Below are 23,768 nucleotides of genomic sequence, written 5' to 3' on the forward strand. Positions count from 1 at the left end.
ATAGTTGCTCCACATTGTTAGCCACATGATATTACACAATGTCCTGGTGCATTACTTTTGCAGAAATTTCCATGAATTACATCCCTTTTATACTTATTTATTGCTTTGATACACTTCTCTATCCCTGTTAGACACAGACTGTTACACTGACACAAACTTAAGCCATTGTTCAATATCTTCATCCACATCTGAGTAATTAAACACCCTAGTGACAGCTCCAGATTCCTCACATGTGCCCAGTTTCACTATCTAGCATCGAAATAGTCGAATGCGCTGTCTCCTGTGACAGCCCTTGTTTACTTTATGGTCTTCATTGATACTTCAACAGAAAGTAATTACAGTGTAACATTTATCATTTTGCAGTCAAAAAAGTTTATTGCAGTGATTCTTGCATATTAATTATGGTCATCTTATTTACTAATTCATGTTCAGCAGACACAACTCTTTCAAATGATATAAAAAAAACATGGAAGCACCAGGCATCAAAATGTTACCTATTTGTGGATGGGATACATAAGTAACTTCAAAAATATTGTTCCCTCAGTCACAAAACAGCTTTTTTGGCAGGGGATATAAATTCAATGAATTTGCTTGTTAAGCTCTGTAACTCAGGTAAGCTATTTAGGGCCATTATGTCCATGTTTGTTTACTTAATTTTACACATTGTTAACATTTTGTAATGTTGACAATAACTTTAAATCCAATGAATGGAGTTGGAAATACTTTGATACAGAAAAAATCAAAATAAAAGTTGATACCAACTACTCTCATAGAGATTTGTAAAAGACAGAATTTGTATCAAGTTCACTTTAGACTGGCTATAAAAAAGATTATTATAAATTATGATTATTCTCCTCAGATTTGTTTGATATTAAAAAAATTGATACGAGTCATTACTGATGCAAAACTGTTCCTCATAATTTCTACTTCAGTGGAAAATCTGTGATAGAACTTGGAGGAGGAATGACATGTCTGGCAGGAATGGCTGTAAGTATACAATATCAACAAGAAATATTCTCAAATAGCTAGATACAGGATCTATCAACATAGTTCTGGCAAATATTTGTAATTTGATATACAGACCAACTTGTATTAAGATTTCACTCAAGATAATGACTAAAAATAGTCATTTAATAAAAGAGTGTCTTAATACTAAAGTGAAATACTCAGAAATAATGTCTGTAAAAGAAGAAATATTTTGGAGGGTTTTATTTTCACTATATTCATGAGGTCCTTCTATTTAAAATTTAATCATAATTATAATGCAATTCAAGAAAATCTGGTCATTACACAAACTTCCTTCAACATATTAAATGGAAATGGCCTTCTTTACAAAAACAGACATGTTCTGTGTTTCTGTAACAACTACAGGATACTATAATTTTGTAGCGTAGTTCGCAATTTAATTGTTCTTCACCCAGTTCAAAACTTGATTACCTGAAATGTTAAACTAGGTCACTTGATAAAATCATAGAAAAATCTTGTTAACTAGCGGGCAAGTTGTGGTCATGCGAGTAATGCTAACTTCACAGTCAAGCGCGATGGTGGTAATTCTTACCTAGAGACCACATTTTCTCTTTGATTATCGTAGGTATTTGTCAGAATGTTTGTCTCCATGAAATATAGAATAAATCCAAAATTGGATAAAAACAGTGGACATTCCAGTTGTACTTAGAATTTTACAGAATGATTTTGGACTAAAGGATACACCTTTGAGATGGATAGAATCATACCTAAGTCAGGGAACAATGCAGGTTGTAGTGAATCATCAATTTTCCAGAGTAGGCAATCTTTAGTTTGGGGTTCCTCAGGGGTCTTGCGCTGGTCCAGTTATTTTTACAATGTATATTGCTGCACTAAACAAGGTAGTGCGTATTTACCCTGTTGAATTGTATGGATATGCAGATGATCACAAACTTGCTATAAGGTTATGTGCTGGAGATGTTGACAGTGAGAGCTCCACATTAAATAATCTAAATGAGTGTCTTCAGGATGTTATATTTTGAAAGAAAAATCACAAATTGAAAATAGAAAACAATAATCTAAAACAGAAGTTATAGTCTATAGAACCAAAAATCAACTTTAAAAGCTAAATATCTCATCTGTTCAAAGCCGCAATCTTTACTTACACATTTAAGAGTCCAAAAACATAATTTTCATCTTGTAATCAAAACTAGTAAAAACTAGTAAAAAGTGATGATTGTTGGTATCTATACCAGATTTGTTCAAATTATTCCAGTTTGTCTAAAATATGGCCACCAGAGAGGTAGTCACTGTTTCATATATGTTTACAGTATTTTCTCATATGCATATAGTGTATTTAAGAAATTGCTGGTCAGAAAACACTGGCCCAGTTTCAAAATAATTATGTCTCCCCCAGGAGACATATTGTTTTTGCCCTGTCCGTCCGGCCATCCGTCCGTCCGTCCGTCCGTCACACTTCATTTCCGAGCAATAACTGGAGAACCATTTGACCTAGAACCTTCAAACTTCATAGGGTTGTAGGGCTGCTGGAGTAGACGACCCCTATTGTTTTTGGGGTCACTCCGTCAAAGGTCAAGGTCACAGGGGCCTGAACATTGAAAACCATTTCCGATCAATAACTAGAGAACCACTTGACCCAGAATGTTGAAACTTCATAGGATGATTGGTCATGAAGAGTAGATGACCCCTATTGATTTTGGGGTCACTCTGTCAAAGGTCAAGGTCACAGGGGCCTGAACATTGAAAACCATTTCCGATCAATAATTAGAGAACCACTTGACCCAGAATGTTGAAACTTCATAGGATGATTGGTCATGAATAGTAGATGACCCCTATTGATTTTGGGGTCACTCCTTCAAAGGTCAAGGTCACAGGGGCCTGAACATTGAAAACCATTTCTGATCAATAACTAGAGAACCACTTGACCCCGATTGTTGAAACTTCATAGGATGATTGGTCATGAAGAGTAGATGACCCCTATTGATTTTGGGGTCACTCCATCAAAGGTCAAGGTCACAGGGGCCTGAACATTGAAAACCATTTCCGATCAATAACTAGAGAACCACTTGACCCAGAATGTTGAAACTTCATAGGATGATTGGTCATGAAGAGTAGATGACCCCTATTGATTTTGGGGTCACTCCTTCAAAGGTCAAGGTCACAGGGGCCTGAACATTGAAAACCATTTCCGATCAATAACTAGAGAACCACTTGACCCAGAATGTTGAAACTTCATAGGATGATTGGTCATGAAGAGTAGATGACCCCTATTGATTTTGGGGTCACTCCTTCAAAGGTCAAGAATTCGACATGTCGGCCTGAAAAACCATTGATAAAAACCCATTTTTCTCAGAAGTCAATAACATCTAAGAGAACCACTTGACCCCGATTGTTGAAACTTCATGGGATGATTGGTCATGAAGAGTAGATGACCCCTATTGATTTTGGGGTCACTCCTTCAAAGGTCAAGGTCACAGGGGCCTGAACATTGAAAACCATTTCTGATCAATAACTAGAGAACCACTTGACCCCGATTGTTGAAACTTCATAGGATGATTGGTCATGAAGAGTAGATGACCCCTATTGATTTTGGGGTCACTCCATCAAAGGTCAAGGTCACAGGGGCCTGAACATTGAAAACCATTTCCGGTCAGTAACTTGAGAACCACTTGACCCAGAATGATGAAACTTCATAGGATGATTGATCATGCAGAGTAGATGACCCCTAACAATTTTAGGTTCACTCTGTTAAAGGTCAAGGCCACAGGGGCCTGAACATGGAAAACAATTTCCAATCAATAACTTGAGAACCTCTCGACCCAGAATGTTGAAACTTCATAGGATGATTGTTCCTGCAGAGTAAATGACCGCTATTGGTTTTGGGGTCACTCAGTTAAAGGTCAAGGTCACAGGGGCCTGAACATTGATAACCAGTTCCGATCAATAACTTGAGAACCACTTGACCTACAATGTTGAAACTTTATAGGATGATTGGACATGCAGAGTAGATGACCCCTATATATTATGAGGTCACTTGATCAAAGGTCAAGGTCACAGGAGCCTGACCAGTGACTTGAGAACCACTAGGCCAAGAGTGTTGAAATTTAGCGGGATGACTGGACATGCCAAGTAGATGATCCCTATTGCAGCCAACCATCAGTGTCTCTTTGACTTTCGCTCCTGACCCCTATTGACTTCTTGCCTATAGGACTTTGCATTTGGGGAGACATGCGCTTTTTTACAAAAGCATTTTCTAGTTTCACATTATTTTTCATGTGTGAGCACCTACCAAAATAGTTCACTCAGGTTAGTAATCTAGGGTCATCATGGCCCTTTTGTTTAAGTTAAGCAGAAAAAAGGTGAATTCAGTCAACCATTTTCATTTTTAGCTCATCTGAGCACAAAGTGCTCAAAGGTGAGCTTTTGTGATCGTCCTGTGTCCGTCATCTGTCGTCGTCTGTCTGTCCGTCCGTCTGTCGTCAACAATTTGACTGTTAACACCCTAGAGGTCACATTTTTGGCCCAATCTGATTGAAACTTGGTTAGAATGTTACCCTAAATAAAATCTTGGACAAGTTCGATATTGGGTCATCTGGGATCAAAAACTAGGTCACCAGGTTAAATCAAAGGAAAAGCTTGTTAACACTGTAGAGGCCGCATTTAAGACTGTATCTTCATGAAACTTGGTCAGAATGTTAATATTGATGATCTTAAGGTCCAGTTTGAATCTGGGTCATGTAGGATCAAAAACTAGGTCACCCGGTTAAATCAAAGGAAAAGCTAGTTTACACTGTAGAGGCCACATTTATGATCATATCTTAATGAAACTTGGTCAAGATGTTAATCTTAATGATCTATAGCTCAAATTCAAATCTGGGTAAGGTGGGGTCAAAAACTAGGTCACCAGGTCAAATCAAAGGAAAAGCTTGTTAACAGTCTAGAGGCCACATTTATGACTGTATCCTCATGAAACTTAGTCAGAATGTTAAACTTGATGATCTTTAGGTCAAATTTGAATCTGGGTCATGTCGGGTCAAAAACTAGGTCACAGGGTCAAATCAAAGGAATAGCTAGTTAACACTTTAGAGGCCACATTTATGACCATATCTTAATGAAACTTGGTCAGAATGTTAATCTTGATGATCTTTAGGTCAATAGGTCAGGTGAGCGATACAGGGCCTTCATGGCCCTCTTGTTGAATAGAACCACCAGTCCTATACAGTTTATTAGCTTGTTTGATCTTTTTAAAAGTATAGGTATTGTTGTCGGCTATAGGTGATGGCTTTGTTAAGATTCTTGTTAAGGTCCACTTTTCTTTAAAACTTTAAGAGCTGTAGTTTTGAAACTTGCATAAATTTTTATCATTATTGTTGAGTAAATTGGTGAAGAACCATAACTCTGACCTGCATTTTAACAGAATAATAACCCTTTATGCTCGCAGAAAATTGGAATTTCTTGGTTAGGTCCTCTATTATTAAGTACTCTAAGAGCTGTAGCTTTGAAACCTACACTTGTTTATTATCATAGTATTATTATGTAGGTCAAGGATCATAACTGTCTCTTGCATTTTGTCAGAATTATGGCTTTTTTTAACATAGAAAATTGGTACATAAAATTGGTACATATATTTCTTGGTCACTTTTTGTTTAGGTTCACTTTTCATGAATACTGTAGCTTTGAAACTTTATACATCAGTAGGTCACAGAGTAAAGAAGGCCAAGAACCATAACTGATATCTTGCATATTGCCTCACGTCAGTGGCTTAAAGACGAGCGTTAGTACCTGTGGGCAGTTCCTCTTATTGCCATTCATGCAATCCCAGTAGTTACTTTCATACAGTAGAATATTTTTGATTACTTACAGTTGAGCATAATGTCTGATGTCTCATACATGGAACTAACAGATGGAAATGAAGATTCTGTTTCAAGTAGGTAATAAATTATAGTAACATACACACAGATATGAAGTGTCTTAGGAGATGAAGTATATTGGGTCTATATTGGAGTCATGCATGTTCCCCCCTTTTAGTCTGGAGGGATATATCTGAAACTATTCAGTTGATTTTCTTGTAAGTATGCAGAAATCTTCACCATCTAAATACAACTAGATTCACTATCTAGGTGACTAGGTCCAAGACCAAGATAAAGTCTGAGGTCAAACATCAAAAAGCTTTATTATACCCCCACCAAACATGTTTGAGGGGGGTATATAGGAGTCAGTTTTGTCGCGTCCCGTCGTGTCGCGTCCCGTCCCGTCGCGTCCCGAAATCTATTATCTCAGTTATTACCAAATGGATTTGATTCAAACTTAAAATACATGTTCCACCATATCACCCACATCATGTGACACAAGGTGCATAACTCTTGACACCAAGTTTTCATGAATTATGTCCCCTTTTACTTAGAATTTAAGGTTAATTTTGTTGTATTTTCACTATATCTCAGTTATTACTAAATGGATTTGATTCAAACTTAAAATAGATGTTCCACCTCATCACCCACATCATGTGACACAAGGTGCATAACTCTGACACCATTTTTTTATGAATTATGCCCCTTTTTACTTAGAATTTAAGGCTGATTTTGATGTATTTTCACTATATCTCAGTTACTACTGAATGGATTTGATTCAAACTTAAAATAGATGTTCCACCTCATCTTCCAGATCATGTGCCCACATCATGTGACACAAGGTGAATAACTCTGACACCAAGTGTTCATGAATTATGTCCCCTTTTACTTAGAATTTAAGGTTAATTTTGTTGTATTTTCACTATATCTCAGTTATTACTAAATGGATTTGATTCAAACTTAAAGTAGTTGTTCCACCTCATCACCCAGATGATGTGACATAAGGTGCTTAAGTCTGACATAAATTTTTTATGAATTATGTCCCCTTTTACTTTAAATTTGGGGGCCTCCGTGGCCGAGTGGTTAAGGTCGCTGACTTCAAATCACATGCCCCTCATCGATGTGGGTTCGAGCCTCACTCGGGGCTTTGAATTCTTCATGTGAGGAAGCCATCCAGCTGGCTTACGGAAGGTCGGTGGTTCTACCCAGGTGCCCGCTCGTGATGAAATAATGCACGGAGGGGCACCTGGGGTCTTCCTCCACCATTAAAGCTGGAAAGTCGCCATATGACCTATCATGTGTCGGTGCGACGTTAAATCCAACCAAAAAAAAAAAAAAAAAAAAATTTACTTTAAATTTAAGGTTGATTTTGATGTATTTTCACTATATCTCAATTATTACAAAATGGATTTGATTCAAACTTAAAATAGATGTTCCACCTCATCACCCACATCATGTGACACAAGGTGCATAACTCTGACACCAATTTTTCATGAATTATGCCCCTTTTTACTTAGAATTTAAGGTTAATTTTGATGTATTTTCACTATATCTCAGTTACTACTGAATGGATTTGATTCAGACTTAAAATAGATGTTCCACCTCATCACCCACATCATGTGACACAAGGTGCATAACTCTGACATTAATTTTTCTTGAATTGTGTCCCCTTTTACCTAGAATTTAAGGTTAATTTTGATGTATTTTCACTATATCTCATTCTGATTGGCTTAGAGCCAAAGGGAAGTAACCTTTTTTTAACTTTTGTACTGAGTTTCTTCCCCTTAAATTCCAGGAATTAGTCTATTTTTAGAAATCCTATTTTTAGATTTTCAATATTTTAGGTATTTTTCTAACGTTTTTATTGTAAGTCTTATGTAAAAAGTAAAAACATTTTTCTGTGGTAACATGGGTCGGTAAGACACTTTTTTGTATTCACTTTTAGTGTATCTCTAATATTAGAGATTTAATATATTTACTAGTATTACTTTACTAGTATTATACTAGTATTACTTATATGTGGAAGCCCAGGATGAAGTACTCCAAAGTATTTTTAAGATTTCTTATGGTTGCCATTCTTCTGTGACAAGACCGTATGGTGGGGGTATGAGTCACTCCTGTGACAGTTCTAGTGTTGTGTTTGCTGCATATCTTCTAAACCACTTGAAGGATTGAATGAGCATTGGTTTAGTTGTTTATTTTATTAAGACAACATGCAAAGGCATGACCTAGGTCATTAGGTTCAAGAACAAGGTCAAATGTGAAATAGCTTTTATTTCTTATCAGCTCAGTGTCATTTTAAGTACTGGATTTTTAAAAATCTAACATCATTTGTTAATTTCATGTAGACAACAAACAGAGCACATGACCTGGGTCACTTAAGTCCAAGGTCAAGGTTACGTAGAGGGCTAAATTGTGTCCACACCATTCTAAACCACTAAAATGAATTTTAAAAAATAGCATCAGTTGTTAACCTCATCTAGACAACATGCCGATTGCACATCCCTGGTCGCTAGGTCCAAGTTCAAGGTCACATTTCAAGGTCAAATAGCTAAAATACTAGCATTTTCCTAGGTTAACATCATCAACATGACATGCATAGTCCAAAATTCTGGTCACTTTGACTGAGTTCAAGGCCGTGGTCACAGTCATGATCACAACAGTTTAATTTTCCTGTATCAGAGCTGTGTCTGGGGCTATGTATCATCTTAAATGATAGCTCTTGTTTCATAAAGAATCTAGACAAAATTTTAAGGTTTTTTGTTCACCTGAGCACAAAGTGCTCAAGGTGAAATGTTAATGCCATGTATCCATCATCATTGTTGTGTGGCTTCAAATTTTTTACTGTTAGCACTCTATAGGTATCAGTATTAGGCATTCTGCATGAAACTATCAGGATGTACCCTAAAAAGAATCCAGGGTGAATATGAAACTGAGTCATCTTGGTTTAAAAACTAGGTCACTAGGTCATATCATAAAAACCTTGCAAATAATGTAGAGGCCACATCTTTTACTTGATCTTCATAAAACTTTGTCAGAATGTTTTTCTCTATGAAAGTTAGAGCTGTTAGGACAAAAACTAGATCTGTATGTCAAATTGTAGAAAATCTTGTTAACGCTCTAGAGACCACATTTTCTACCTAATGAAAACTTTGTGAGAATGTATTTCTCCATCAAGTATTGGTAAAGTTTAAAATGGGTTACATATGGTCAAAAAGTAGGTCACTAGGTCAAATTATTGAAAAATCTTATTCACTCTAGCATCCACTTGTTCTATTTTATAGATCATTGTCAGAATGTTTGTCTCTGTGGAATGTAGGTCAGTTGTAAAACTGTGTTTTCTGAGGTCTTTGATTGGGTAAGTAGGTTGACCTTGTTAATACTGTAGAGGCCAAATTTCTACTTGATCATCATAAATCTTTGTCAGAATGTTTGTCTGATGTACGGTATACATTCTGGTCACTGGGGTCAAGGTCAAGATCGTTTTTACTACAAATAGAAAATTGTTTCTAGAGCAATAACTTCAGTAAGGAATTGGGTATTATATCCAAAGTTGGAATTTAAGAAGCTTGCTTGGGTGCCATGGTTTTACATGTTTTTTGGTTTGCTTAGGTCAAGGTCAAGATCATTGTTACTAAAAATAGAAAAGTGGTTTTCTCACTACAATTTCAGTTAGGAATGAGATAAGCTGACCAGACCAGTCTTTCATAGAGATCAATTTATTTTGTTCCATTTCAGGTAGCTTTGGTCAAGGTCATTGTAACTTAATATAGAAAAATAGTTTTAGAATTAGTAGTTTTCAAAAAGACTGAAACTCACTTATTGTAGGCATAGAATGTTTCTTCAATGGTGAAACCTTTATCCTGTTTGGCAGTGGATATCATTACATTGACTTTGCTTATTAAAAATTCTGTTTGAACTTGTCATGTCTGTGTTAATAAATTCCTACTTCCATTGCAAGTGCTGAGATAGTTAAGACTTTCCAATATATCAAAGGAACTTTCTGGGTGTTATGACAGTTTTAAAAAACATTCAGTAGCTTATTACCAAGTTAGAAAAGGAACAGCATAAGTTCTGTAAGAACAGGAATTCTCAGGACTTTTTGTTTTCAACAGATTTCATGGAATTCCTGATCTTGGGGTATTAAATTTCATTTTGTCATGGCTTTTACTTTTTATGCTCTGGAAATTCTTACCTTTCCCTGTCTACCTTTGCATGGCAGTTCCCTGACTCAGGATATCCCAGAATTTCCTGACGATGCGGATTTATTTCTGCATTGGCGTAATTATGATAAAATAGCAGGATTCAGTTTTTTTTTAGCTCACCTGAGCCAAAGGCTCATGGTGAGCTTTTGTGACCGGTCAATGTCCGTCGTGCACCGTCAGTTGTCCGTCATGTGTCTGTCAACATTTTCTAAAAAAAAATCTTCTTCTTGAAAACCACTGGGCAGAATTACACCAAACTTCACAGGAACGATCCTTGTGTGGTCCCCTTTCAAAATTTTTCAAAGAATTTCATTCCATGCAGAACTCTGGTTGCCATGGCAACCGAAAGGAAAATATTTAAAAATCTTCTTGTCCAAAACTGCAAGGCATAGAGCCTTGATATTTGGCCTGTGACATCATCTAATGGTCCTCTATCAAGATTGTTCAAATTATGCCCCTGGGATGAAAAGTGGCCCCCGCCCCGGGGGTCCCAAGTTTTACATAGACTTTTATAGGAAAAACTTTAAAAATCTTCTTGTCTGAAACTACAAGACCTAGGCATTTAATATTTTGTATGTAGCATTGCCTTGTGGTCCTCTATGAAAACTGTTCAAATCGTGCCCCTGGGGTGTAAAGAGGCCCAGCCCTGGGGGTCCCAAGTTTTGCATAGACTTTTATGGGAAAAAAAATTAAAATCTTCTTGTCTGAAAGTTCAAGGCCTAGGCCTTTGATATTTTGTATGTAGCATTGCCTAGTGGACCTCTCACAGGATTGTTCAAATTATGCCCCTGGGGTGAAAAGAGGTCCCGCCCTGGGGGTCACTTGTTATATGAGTTATATAGGAAAAAATACTAAAATTATCAGATCATATTTCCTAGAATGTTTAATTATATTTACCTTATGTACCCAAGTGGTTACGGGTCACCTTACTGTGACTTTCTTTACCTACTGACCTACTTTCTTGTTTTTAGCTGAGTTTTTGTGATCGCCCTGTGTCCGTCATCGTCCGTCCGTTGTCAACAATTGGACTGTTAACACTCTAGAGGTCACATTTTTGGCCCAATCTTAATGAAACTTGGTCAGAATGTTACCCTCAATAAAATCTTGGATGAGTTCGATATTGGGTCATCTGGGTTCAAAAATGAGGTCACCAGGTCAAATCAAAGGAAAAGCTTGTTAACACTCTAGAGGTCACAATTTTGGCCCAATCTTGATGAAACTTGGTCAGAATGTTACCCTCAATAAAATCTTGGATGAGTTCGATATATTGGGTCATCTGGGGTCAAAAACTAGGTCACCAGGTCAAATCAAAGGAAAAGCTTGTTAACACTCTAGAGGTCACAATTTTGGCCCAATCTTAATGACACTTGATCAGAGTGTTATCCTTAATAAAGTGTTGGACGAGTTCGATATTGGGTCATCTGGGGTCAAAAACTAGGTCACCAGGTCAAATCAAAGGAAAAGCTTGTTATCACTGTTTAGGCCGCATTTATGACTGTATCTTCATGAAACTTGGTCAGAATGTTAATATTGATGATCTTAAGGTCCATTTTGAATCTGGGTCATGTAGGATCAAAAACTAGGTCACTAGGTCAAATCAAAAGAAAAGCTAGTTTACACTGTAGAGGCCACATTTATGACCATATCTTAATGAAACTTGGTCAAAATGTTAATCTTGATGATCTGTAGCTCAAGTTCAAATGTGGGTTAGGTGGGATCAAAAACTAGGTCACCAGGTCAAATCAAAGGAAAAGCTTGTTAACACTCTAGAGGCCATATTTATGACTGTATCTTCATGAAACTTAGTCAGAATGTTAAACTTGATGATCTCTAGGACAGGTTTGAATCTGGGTTATGTTGGGTTAAAAACTAGGTCACTGGGTCAAATCAAAGGAAAAGCTAGTTAACACTTTAGAGGCCACATATATGACCATATCTTAATGAAACTTGGTCAGAATGTTAATCTTGATGATCTTTAGGTCAGTTTTGTATCTGGGTCATGTTGGGTCAAAAAGTAGGTCACAGTGTCAAATCAAAGGAATAGCTAGTTAACACTTTAGAGGCCACATTTATGACCATATCTTAATGAAACTTGGTCAGAATGTTTATCTTGATGATTTTCAATAGGTCAGGTGAGCGATACAGGGCCTTCATGGCCCTCTTGTTTAAGATACAGCCTTGAAATTTGGATGACATGTACAGTTTTGCATACCGATCTTAAAACTGACTTTCAGTGCCATGAGTGTGACCTACTGACCTACTTTTTAATATTTTAGCATCTGTTTGCCATTTGAAACATGTGGCTCATATTACTCAGATGAGCGATTCAGGGTCATCTTGACCCTCTTGTTTTTATCTTTTATTTGTTGTTCGATGTTTGAAAAAATACCAGCCTACCATTTGTGAGTGGCCATGCAACTTTCAGTGATGATTGTGGTACAGTAAAACCTGCTTTAGCAGTCACCTCTATTAAGCAGCCAACCTGTCTTAAGTAGCCAGTGTCTCATTTCCCAAAATGGTCATTCAGTCTATAAATTATCTGCATTAAGCAGCCACCTGCTGGAAGCAGCCACTTTTTCTCACTCCCTTGGCTGGCTGCTTGAGACAGGTTTCACTGTACTGTGTTATGGAACAGACATATTTCCATTAAAGTTGTACTTTTTGATTACATTAAGCTATTTGTTACTGGTTTCCCAGTAGTTTCCGGACCCAAGTAGTTTTCCGGACCTTTTACATTTCTTGCTGTATAGACTATACGCCGTCGTAAAGCATCTGGGTAACAATATCATATCATCTAGACCTTTGTTGCCTTTGCATAGCAGCAAAAACCTAGCAGCCCGCCCGCTTAGCTCAATAGGTAAGAGCGTTGGTCTACGGATCTCGGGGTCGCGAGTTCGATCCTTGGGCGGGGCGTATGTTCTCCGTGACTATTTGATAAACGACATTGTGTCTGAAATCATTAGTCCTCCACCTCTGATTTATGTGGGGAAGTTGGCAGTTACTTGCGGAGAACAGGTTTGTACTGGTACAGAATCCAGGAATACTGGTTAGGTTAACTGCCCGCCGTTACATGACTGAAATACTGTTGAAAAACGGCGTTAAACCCTAAACAAACAAACAAAAACCTAGCATTGCCGAACTTAATTACTATTTGAATATCCCGGTTGTTTTAACTTACTTCCATGTAATGTTTACACAAGAGATTGTCAACTGCAGGGAAATTCCAGTTGCAGTGCGCATGCACAGAAATTGAGGCCCCTTGAAGGTAAACATCAGGCAATTGATGCTCCCATTTACAGACAATAGAGTAAAAACATTCCGATGGTAATAAAATAGAACAACGAAAGTCAGAAAAATCGACCTATTCACTATACTACGGCATTAAATTATCGATTAAAAAATGGAACCAAAATAGTTAGGGATTTGCCTACGGTACCGTCTATCAATCAAAACTTTAGCAGCAGTGTCCATGCCCTAGTGGTCTGGGCGTTAGACTACCAATTTTGAGACCGGTCTTGGTCTTTTTTTTTTTTTTTTTAAAAATAGCTGTTAATTATATTATAAGTTCTTAATTATGTCTCCCACCACACAGTGGTGTGGGAGACATATTGATTTACTCAAGTCTGTCTGTGTGTCTGTCACAGAGCTTGTCCGCACTCTAAGTCGAACATTTCTCATCCGATTTTCACCAAACTTAAACAAAATGTGTTTGACCATAAGACCTCAACCAAGTTCGATAACTAGCTAAATCGGCCAAGACACTTCGGAATTATGGCCCTTGACAATAATTTATGAATCACCTAGATGCATAAATATGCTGGAGACTTCATTCTCAAACATGCACCAAAAACCGTTCATCTTGTCCGCACTCTAAGTCGAACATTTCTCATCCGATTTTCACCAAACATAAACAAAATGTGTTTGACCATAAGACCTCAACCAAGTTCGATAACTAGCTAAATCGGCCAAGACACTTTGGAATTATGGCCCTTGACAATAATTTATGAATCACCTAGATGCATGAATATGCTGAAGACGTCATTCTCAAACATGCACCAAAAACCGTTCATCTTGTCCGCACTCTAAGTCGAACATTTCTCATCCGATTTTCACCAAACTTGAACAAAATGTGTTTGACCATAAGACCTCAGCCAAGTTCGATAACTAGCTAAATCGGCCAAAACACTTCGGAATTATGGCCCTTGACAATAATTTATGAATCACCTAGATGCATAAAAATGCTGAAGTCTTCATTCTCAAACATGCACCAAAAACCATTCATCTTGTCTGCACTCTAAGTCAAACATTTCGTATCCGATCTTCACCAAACCCAAACAAAATGTTTTTGCAAATAAGACCTTGGCCAAGTTCGATAACTAGCCAAATCGGTTAAGACACTTCGGAATTATGGCCCTTGACAATAACTAATGAATCACCTAGACTCATAAAAATGCTGAAGTCTTCATTCTCAAACATGCACCAAAAACCATTCATCTTGTCCACACTCCAAGTCAAACATTTTTTATCCGATCTTCACCAAACTTAAAATGTGCATGACCATAATTCCTCTCCCAGGTTCGATAACTAGCAAAATTGGTATAGGCACTTCAGAATTATGGCCTTTGAATTACTGAAAATCAGGCATTTTACTCTTCAAAGGTATATTTGTTGTGACTAAACAGTATAAAAACACTGACTTAGTGTTTAGATGATTAGGCAGTTGTGGGAGACATGCGCTTTTCTCAAAAGTAGCTCTAGTTTTTTTTGTAATATTACCAGTCCGTTAAATACGTCCCCTCATTTAGCGTGACGTTGCAAATGTCATTCAAACGTAATTATACGTAACTGTAATGAGCGTATTATAAATCTAGTATTTGTTAAATTCATGAAATATACTTTTCAAATCGTCATCATGCCTTAGAATTATGTTTTAATTTTGAATATATATAACGAATTCGGAAATGTTTGCTTTAACAGAAAGGTTACAACTGTTACAATGAAAGGTCTGGAAAACTACTCGGACTAACTGAGATATTAATGGAATTAATTGCCCCGTTTGAGGCCTCATCTACATCTGTGTTGAACGCAAGTGTAATACGAAACTCTGTGTGGTGTTAACGAAGAACCTAGCTTTTTTTCTGTGAAAATTTTATGTTTCTACTCTGTTTTGTTTGACAGTTACTTGCAAAAAATAGCTATTTCGGTCCGGAAACTACTGGGAAACCAGTACCCTCCAATTTTGGATACTTATATTATCAGAAAAGACCAAAAAATAAGCAAATTCCTACCAAAGTCCAAAGCGTATTTGCTTATTACTTTTAAGCTACATTCAGTGTTTGTTTCCCAAGTTATCCTAACTGTGATATAAATAAAAAATATGTTAACACTTATTTCATCAGAAACTTGGTTTTAGCATCCATGCATAGAGCTCTCTCAGATTTTTATGCCCCCAAAGGTGGGCATATTAAAATCGCACTGTCCATCCTTGCGTGCGTCCGTGTAAAGTCTTGTCCGGGCTGTAACTCTGCCATCCATAAAGGGATTTTAAAATAACTTGGCATAAATGTTCACCATAATGAGACGACGTGGCATGTGCAAGACCCAGACCCCTAGCTTCAAGGTCAAGGTCACACTTAGAGGTCAAAGGTTAACAGGGTCTGTTTCGTGTCCAGTCCGTAACTCTGCCATCCATGAATGGATTTTGAAATAACTTGGCATAAATGTTTACCATAATGAGACGACATGTCATGTGCAAGACCCAGACCCCTAGCTCCAAGGTCAAGGTCATACTTAGAAGTCAAAGGTTAACAGGGTCTGTTTCATGTCCGCTCCATAACTGTTTCATTGATGAAGGGATTTTGAAATTACTTGACATAAATGTTCCCCATAATGAGACGACCTGTCATGTGCAAGATCCAGACTCAAGGGATTTGAAAATAATTTGACACAAATGTTAACCATATTGAGAAGGTGTGTCACGCTTATGACCCAGGTCTCTGGGGTCAAGGTCAAAGTCACAAAATGATGTGTGATTTTTTTGCGTAGACAACAGTAGCATTCTTAGGCAAGCTTCGGGGGCATATGTCACCAATAGTGACAGCCGTTGTGTTAGAATATTTTATCACCAAACTTATTTTTAGCATGCAAAGTTAACGGCAGGTGGGCAACCAAGGCCCTTAATAACCCACTTGTTAATATTTGTAAGTATTTTTACAGATCTGGATGAAATAATCACTAGAAATAGCTTCCAGTTCAAAGACACAAGAGTATTAAGTAGGTAAGTAAGCTGAATCCTAGTTTATCTTTTGTGTAGGATTAATTTAGGGTAAGGTTTTCTGCTACCCACCTCATTTTGAAGATTCGTTACCAAATTATTGAACATAGGTAAAAGCTGTCTAGAGAAAATGCTAATTTTAAAGAGATATACAGACAGTTAGAACATTGGATGCAGAACAAGAGCTGTCCATAAGACAGCACGCTCCACTATTCAGCGATTTGACAGTAAAATGAATATATGTCTTAATAAGAGACCTCTACTTTAAAAGGAAGATACACCAAGGGGCATAATTCTGTCAGTAACACAAACTAGAGTTATTAGGATTGTTACCACACATGCAGATGATGATGGTAAAAATATATTTTGAGTTTCAAGTCATTATCTTATATAGTACCAAAGTTATGTCCAGAAAAACGAAGTTTGTCAAAATATTTAATAATTTGGTCAAAAATACAAATCAGAGTTATGGGGATTGTTACCACACATGCAGATGATGATGATAAAGATACATTTTAAGTTTCAAGTCTTTATCTTATATTGTACTAAAGTAACATCCAGAAAGCAAAGATTGCCAAAAAACTTTAAGTATGAAAGGGGCATAATTCTGTCAAAAATACAATAAGAGTTATGGGGATTGTAACCACACATGCACATGATGATTATAAAGAAATATTGTTAATTTCAAGTCATTATCTTTTAAAGTACCAAAGATATGTTTATAAACGAAGGTTTCGAACTATAACAACTTTGTGACCTTGACCTTAGGTATAATGGACCCAGCCCCTGCATATACTTTGTTTGTATCCTGGACAATGTTTATGTGAACTTAAATTAAGATATAAGCAATAGTAACAAAGATATGGCTTAAAAACAAAGGTTGCCGAAAAACTTTAACCTTAAAATTAACCTAAGTGTAACACCTTGGTGACCTTGACCATGGGTATAATTGGCCCAGCCCCTGCACATACTTTGTTTGTATGCTGGACAATGTTTATGTGATGTTACAATAAGACATAAGCAATAGTAACAAAGGTATGACAGAAAAGCAAAGGTTGCCAAAAGATTTTAACCTTAAAAATAACCTAAGTATATAAATGGTGACCTTGACCTTGGGTATAATGGGCCCAGCCCCTGCATATACTTTGTTTGTATGCTGGACAATGTTTATGTAAAGTTACAGTAAGATATAAGCAATAGTAGCAAAGATATGACAGAAAAACAAAGGTTGCCGAAAAACTTTAACCAAGAAAGGTCATGCTGACGCCGACGCTGGGGCGAGTAGAATAGCCCCCCTATTCTCCGAATAGTGGAGCTAAAAAGTAATATAATTTTAATGTTCATCAACCATATGTAGCATATATTTCTGTTAAATCACTCTTGCTATTTAAAAAAGATATGGTAACTTAATGATGTTTTAGCATGAAAGTGGTTCTGGGAAAATCTGTGTATGAAAATAATTGGAACCACTGCCTTTCCCTTGCATGATCGTAAGAGGCGACTAATAGGGTCTTAACACTTGGTTTTGCAGTAACTCTGTGATTTGCAGGTATGTAAATTTTGATTCCATACCTCATGTTTTTATTTCATGAGCTCGACTGAGTCTTCACTTTCGGCGGGTTGGTGTATGAGCATGTGTCCGTCCGTCTGTTCGATTTTTGTCTGGACCATAACTTTGAAATGCATTGACCAATCTTGTTTATATTTGGCATGAATGTTTACCTCAATGAGAAGGAGTGTCATGCGTAAACCCCATGTTCCTATCTCAAAGGTCAAGGTCACAGTTGGAGGTCAAGTTTGTCCGGAGCATTTCTTCTTCATGCATGGTGGGATTTTGATGTAACTTGTCATGAATGTTCACACTTATGAGACAGAGTGTCATGCGCAAGAACCAGGTCCCTAGGTCTAATGTCAAGGTCACACTTGACAGCTGGCGGGTCGAGTTTAAATCTGGGTCAGGTGGGGTCAAAAAGTACGTCACCAGGTCAAATCAAAGGAAAAGCTTGTTAACATTCTAGAGGTCACATTTTTGGCTCAATCTTAATGAAACTTGGTCAGAATGTTACCCTCAATAAAATCTTGGACAAGTTAGATATTGGGTCACCTGGGGTCAAAAAGTAGGTCACCAGGTCAAATCAAAGGAAAAGCTTGTTAACACTGTAGAGGCCATATTTATGACTGTATCTTCATGAAACTTGGTCAGAATGTTAATCTTGATGATCTTTAGGTCCATTTTGAATCTGGGCCATGTAGGATCAAAAACTAGGTCACTAGGTCAAATCAAAGGAAAAGCTAGTTAACACTCTAGAGGTCATTATTTATGACCGTATCTTAATGAAACTTGGTTAGAATGTTAATCTTGATGATTTTTAGGTCAAGTTTAAATCTGGATCAGGTGGGGTCAAAAACTAGGTCACTTGGTCAAATCAAAGGAAAACCTTGTTAACACTCTAGAGGCCACATTTATGACTTTATTTTCACAAAACTTAGTCAGAATGTTAATCTTGATGATCTTTAGGTCAAGATTGAATCTGGGTCATGTGGGGTCAAAAACTAGGTCACTAGGTCAAATCAAAGGAAAAGTTAGTTAACACTTTAGAGGCCACATATATGACCATATCTTAATGAAACTTGGTCAGAATGTTAATCTTGATGATCTTTAGGTCAGTTTTGTATCTGGGTCATGTTGGGTCAAAAAGTAGGTCACAGTGTCAAATCAAAGGAATAGCTAGTTAACACTTTAGAGGCCACATTTAATGTTAATCTTGATGATCTTTAGGTCAGTTTTGTATCTGGGTCATGTTGGGTCAAAAAGTAGGTCACTAGGTCAATTCAAAGGAAAAGTTAGTTAGCGCTTTAGATGCCATATTCATGACCATATCTTAAACCCCCAACTGCCATATAAAAGCCACAAGATGGTGCCAGGGCAGGTTTTTATATAAATTATGCATGTTTCACATCAGAGAGCCCTTTTTCAAAATTTTAAATAAGCCACTGAATAAAAAGTTATGAAAAATTGCATAAATACACATTGAAATATTCTTTATAAATTGGTGTTTTTATTTTTTAAAATAAAAAATGTTGAAGTATAGTTTCAAAAAATTATTTAAACCTAACTGCCAAAAATTTGAATTTGCCGGGAGGAGCTAATGAGGTCATGAACCCTAGAGGAACAGAGAATGTAAACAATTCCCACGTGGTTAATTTTATCAACAAACCTGATTGTCAAGGCTTCATATGTATCAATGGAATTAACACCTAGCTAGAGTGCATTGCAAAACTTCTCCAGAAAGTAATTTTGAATTTTTAAACCAAATAGAATATCATAGTCATTTCTACAGTTATATTTTTATACCGTATTTTCCCGTATTAACGCCCCCGGGGGCGTTACATTTTCCAAAGAGGGGGCGTTTATTTGAGGTAAAAAAATAAAAAATGAAAATTTTTTACAAAACTTAAAAACATCGTTCAAACTAGCTGTAAAGTGTTTCTGTGTTGTTTAATCCCCCCAAAACGTAATTATTTGGCATCCAATTTAATGCAGTGTGTCTTTTATGCATTTAAATACGGTACCTCGTGTATTTCATGTCTGGCTTTTTGACACGCTCGCGACACTACACATTACGTCATGACCCAAACAGCTGTGTACTCCGATAACATTTTCCTTAGTACATGCGGGTAGCTAATTGCTCAATACACAATGTCAATGGTTTGACACGCTGCTGTGCCTGCTTTTAAATTAAACGTTCTTAAAACTGCCGAAGAAAAGGGTATATCGTAAACACATTGCTGCAAGTTTGTTTAAAGTCGGCAGGAAGCGTGTGCGCGAGTGGTGTAAAAACAAATCAAAAATGTATTTACCGTTTAATTTTCTGTTAAGTACCGTACTTAGTACAAATGTTTTGGACTTACGGTACATGGACTGTTTAAAAGTGTGTTTAATTTTTAATACATTGGACTTCAGTACTGTAAATTACTTATTATGTGGACTTATAAAAATGAGGTAGGTGATTTTTTCCCGTTCTTGTTGACTTTTTTCCCCTCCAAAATGGGTGGGGGCGTTAATTAGAGGGGGGGCCTTAATTCGGGAAAATACGGTATGTCATATCATAAAAACGTTTTAAAGAAATAGGGAACTACTAATTACAGACATACAGTGATAAATATAATTTCAAGTAGCTTATCATTTTTAGCTCATCTGATTTTTTGAAAAAAAATGATGAGGTATTGTCATCACTTGAGCGGTTGTCGGCGTCGGCGTCTGCGTCGGCGTTGCCTGGTTAAGTTTATGTTTAGGTCAGCTTTTCTCCTAAACTATCAAAGCTATTGCTTAGAAACTTGGAATACTTGTTCACCATCATAAGCTGACCCTGTATAGCAAGAAACATAACTCCATCTTGCTTTTTGCAAGATTTATGGCCCCTTTTGTACTTAGAAAATATCAGATTTCTTGGTTAAGTTTTATGTTTAGGTCAACTTTTCTCCTAAACTATCAAAGCTATTGCTTTGAAACTTGGAATACTTGTTCACCATCATAAACTGACCCTGTATAGCAAGAAACATAACTCCATCTTGCTTTTTGCAAGATTTATGGCCCCTTTTGTACTTAGAAAATATCAGATTTCTTGGTTAAGTTTTATGTTTAGGTCAGCTTTTCTCCTAAACTATCAAAGCTATTGCTTTGAAACTTAGAATACTTGTTCACCATCATAAGCAGACCCTGTACATCAAGAAACATAACTCCATCTTGCTTTTTGCAAGATTTATTGCCTCTTTTGGACTTAGAAAATCAGTTTTCTTGGTTAAGTTTTATGTTTAGGTCAGCTTTTATCCTAAACTATCAAAGCTATTGCTTTAAAACTTGCAACACTTGTTCACCATCATAAGTTGACCCTGTACAGCAAGAAACATAACTCCATCCTGCTTTTTGCAAGATTGATGGCCCCTTTTGGACTTAGAAAATATCAGATTTCTTGGTTAAGTTTTATGTTTAGGTCAACTTTTTCTCTTAAACTATCAAAGCTATTGCTTTGAAACTTGCAACACTTGTTGACCATCATAAGCTGACCCTGTACAGCAAGCAACATAACTCCATCCTGCTTTTTGCAATAATTATTGCCCCTTTTGGACTTAGAAAATCATTTTCTTGGTTGAGTATTATGTTTAAGTCAACTTTTCTCATAAACTATCAAAGCTACTGCTTTAAAACTTGCAACAGTTTTTCACCATCATAAGTGGACACTGAACATCACAGTGACTGGGAAACCCATGAGACATGAGCCATAGTCACATAAAAATGAAAAATGTCTCATAAGTTTAAGTGCTGATGAGCCCTGTGTCACATGGCTAAATTGTATTGAATGCAAAAGGATGAAACTATTTAATAGTGCAAATCTTACACAAAGGAATGTATTCAGTGTGCAGATTCAAAGTGCTTTCAGTGTTTAAAAACATGTTTTAACATCGTATTTTATTCTAGACTTTCATTTTTTGTCAGTTTTCAATAATTTTCTTTATTGACAAGTTGTGAAGGTGTTACAGTTTTAGTTACTATATTTGTTTTTTACTGAGAGCTTCTTTAATCTGAAATGTGTACATACTACAATGCCAGTTCCTAGTTTACAAGTCGCAATTGTCCCATAGAAATTTCTGAATGTCACATAAAAATTTTAAATGTCACATAATTTATTTTACTACCCGAAATTATACACAAGAAACAACTGCAATATTCACAGTTTACTACATGTTTATTTGTACATTTTAGATATGATGACATTCAAATAGGCTATACTGATTATAGGTGTATATGATACTGCAAGCAACAAGTCTAATATGTAATTCACATTTATATATAAAAGTTATTATAAATAATTTGGCAAAGTTTGGCCACTCCATTGTTTGTAGTAACCCTGTCGACCGGGAGGAAACCAGACGCGCCCGTAAAGCACCACATCATTACTCCACGGTTGGCTGTGGAAGCAACAATCAGCACCACACGAACGCAATGGATACCACAGTACACCAAAGTAAATTAAACACCCCCCATAACTCGACGGTTGGCTGTCAAAGTAATGAGGAATATTTAGCGGACCAACGAGCACGCAACGTAACTGTGATTACAAGCAAAGCGAGCAAGGCTTAAGTACACGACGATATTTAGCGGACCAACGGAGCAAGGCAACGTACTGTAATTCTAAACAAGGCAAATACTATAATGAGCAAGGCTACAGTACACCACAGTAAATTAAACATTCCCCATAACTCGACGGTTGGCTGCCGAAGTAATGAAGGAATATTTAGCGGACCAACGGAGCAAGGCAACGTACTGTAATTCTAAGCAAGGCAACTATACTATAATGAGCAAGGCTATGACATAAGCAAGGCTATGACACATTTAAGCAAGGCTAGTCAGATATTGCCAAGGCACTAGAGCAATACCTTTTACACAGTAACATCCATACTATGACAACGTTCGAAAGCACGCCCGATCGCCCCCGCGGTCGACAGAATTTTTCCCGGCCCTTAATATATTAGGAGTGACATAAGTATAAAGATAAAACTGATTAACTGGATCACTATCTGTATAACTTAAAATGTCTATTAGTCCTCAATCCATAACTTGGTAAATTATCATCTAGGTTTCTCATCATCAACCATCTGGAAAAATGTTAATACCAAAATGGATCTGTCTGTTTCATGATTGATTTGTAGCCCAGGAATCTGTTCAGTTCCGTATCTATGTAAGGTGCCTGCATTCTGTTCACTTCCGATGTTAGCATCCAAATGGCAGCATATCATCTGTAACATAAGTACTTCACAGAACAGTCAGATTGCCATAGCAGAATTTAAAATGCAATAATATAATTAATTTCAGCATAAAAACAGAAATTTTTATCATTGGGGTGTGGCGGGTGGGCAATTTAACATCGATCTGAAACGCTAGCCAGTACACCTTAAATTCAACTGTGAATATTGCACGTGATCTGAAGTTAATATAACGCTTGAGTGGTTCCCAGACGCTAAGGCGTTCATCATTACTCTATTGTGTTTAGACAGGTAACCAATAAATCACAAAACAAGATTACTTGACAACAACGATAGTTTCTAGTTTACACACCTAGCAACAAGATAGCTACCAATTTCGTGAGAAAATAAATGTAATTATTTTTAGGCAAAATAATTTTTATTATTGTGTATGATGAGCCATTGTCCCATGGACAAAATTTCTTTCCCAGTCACTGACATCAAGAAACATAACTCTATCCTGCTTTTTGCAAGAATGATGGCCCTTTTTAGACTTAGAAAATCATGGGTAGGACAATATTTCTATTACACAAAAAAAATCAGATGAGCGTCAGCACCCGCAAGGCGGTGCTCTTGTTATTAGTCCTTATCACAGCAGCACTCGCTAATTCTGCATCCCAGACTTAAAGTTTATTATTTCTACATTTATTG

The 23,768-nt window shown here is 36.8% G+C and overlaps 1 protein-coding gene across 1 annotated transcript in view; it reads left to right on the forward strand.

Annotated features, from left to right (window-relative positions):
• The window catches only part of LOC123536194 (calmodulin-lysine N-methyltransferase-like), a 63,428-nt gene that overhangs the window by 26,852 nt on the left and 12,808 nt on the right, over window positions 1-23,768 (forward strand). The window contains exons 6-8 of the mRNA XM_053549131.1: window positions 933-987; window positions 5,848-5,911; window positions 16,256-16,316. Coding sequence (XP_053405106.1) covers window positions 933-987; window positions 5,848-5,911; window positions 16,256-16,316 — 180 coding nt within the window. The remainder of the gene's footprint in view (window positions 1-932; window positions 988-5,847; window positions 5,912-16,255; window positions 16,317-23,768) is intronic.

This window comes from Mercenaria mercenaria, chromosome 1 (assembly GCF_021730395.1).
Source record: "Mercenaria mercenaria strain notata chromosome 1, MADL_Memer_1, whole genome shotgun sequence".
NCBI lineage: Eukaryota > Metazoa > Mollusca > Bivalvia > Venerida > Veneridae > Mercenaria > Mercenaria mercenaria.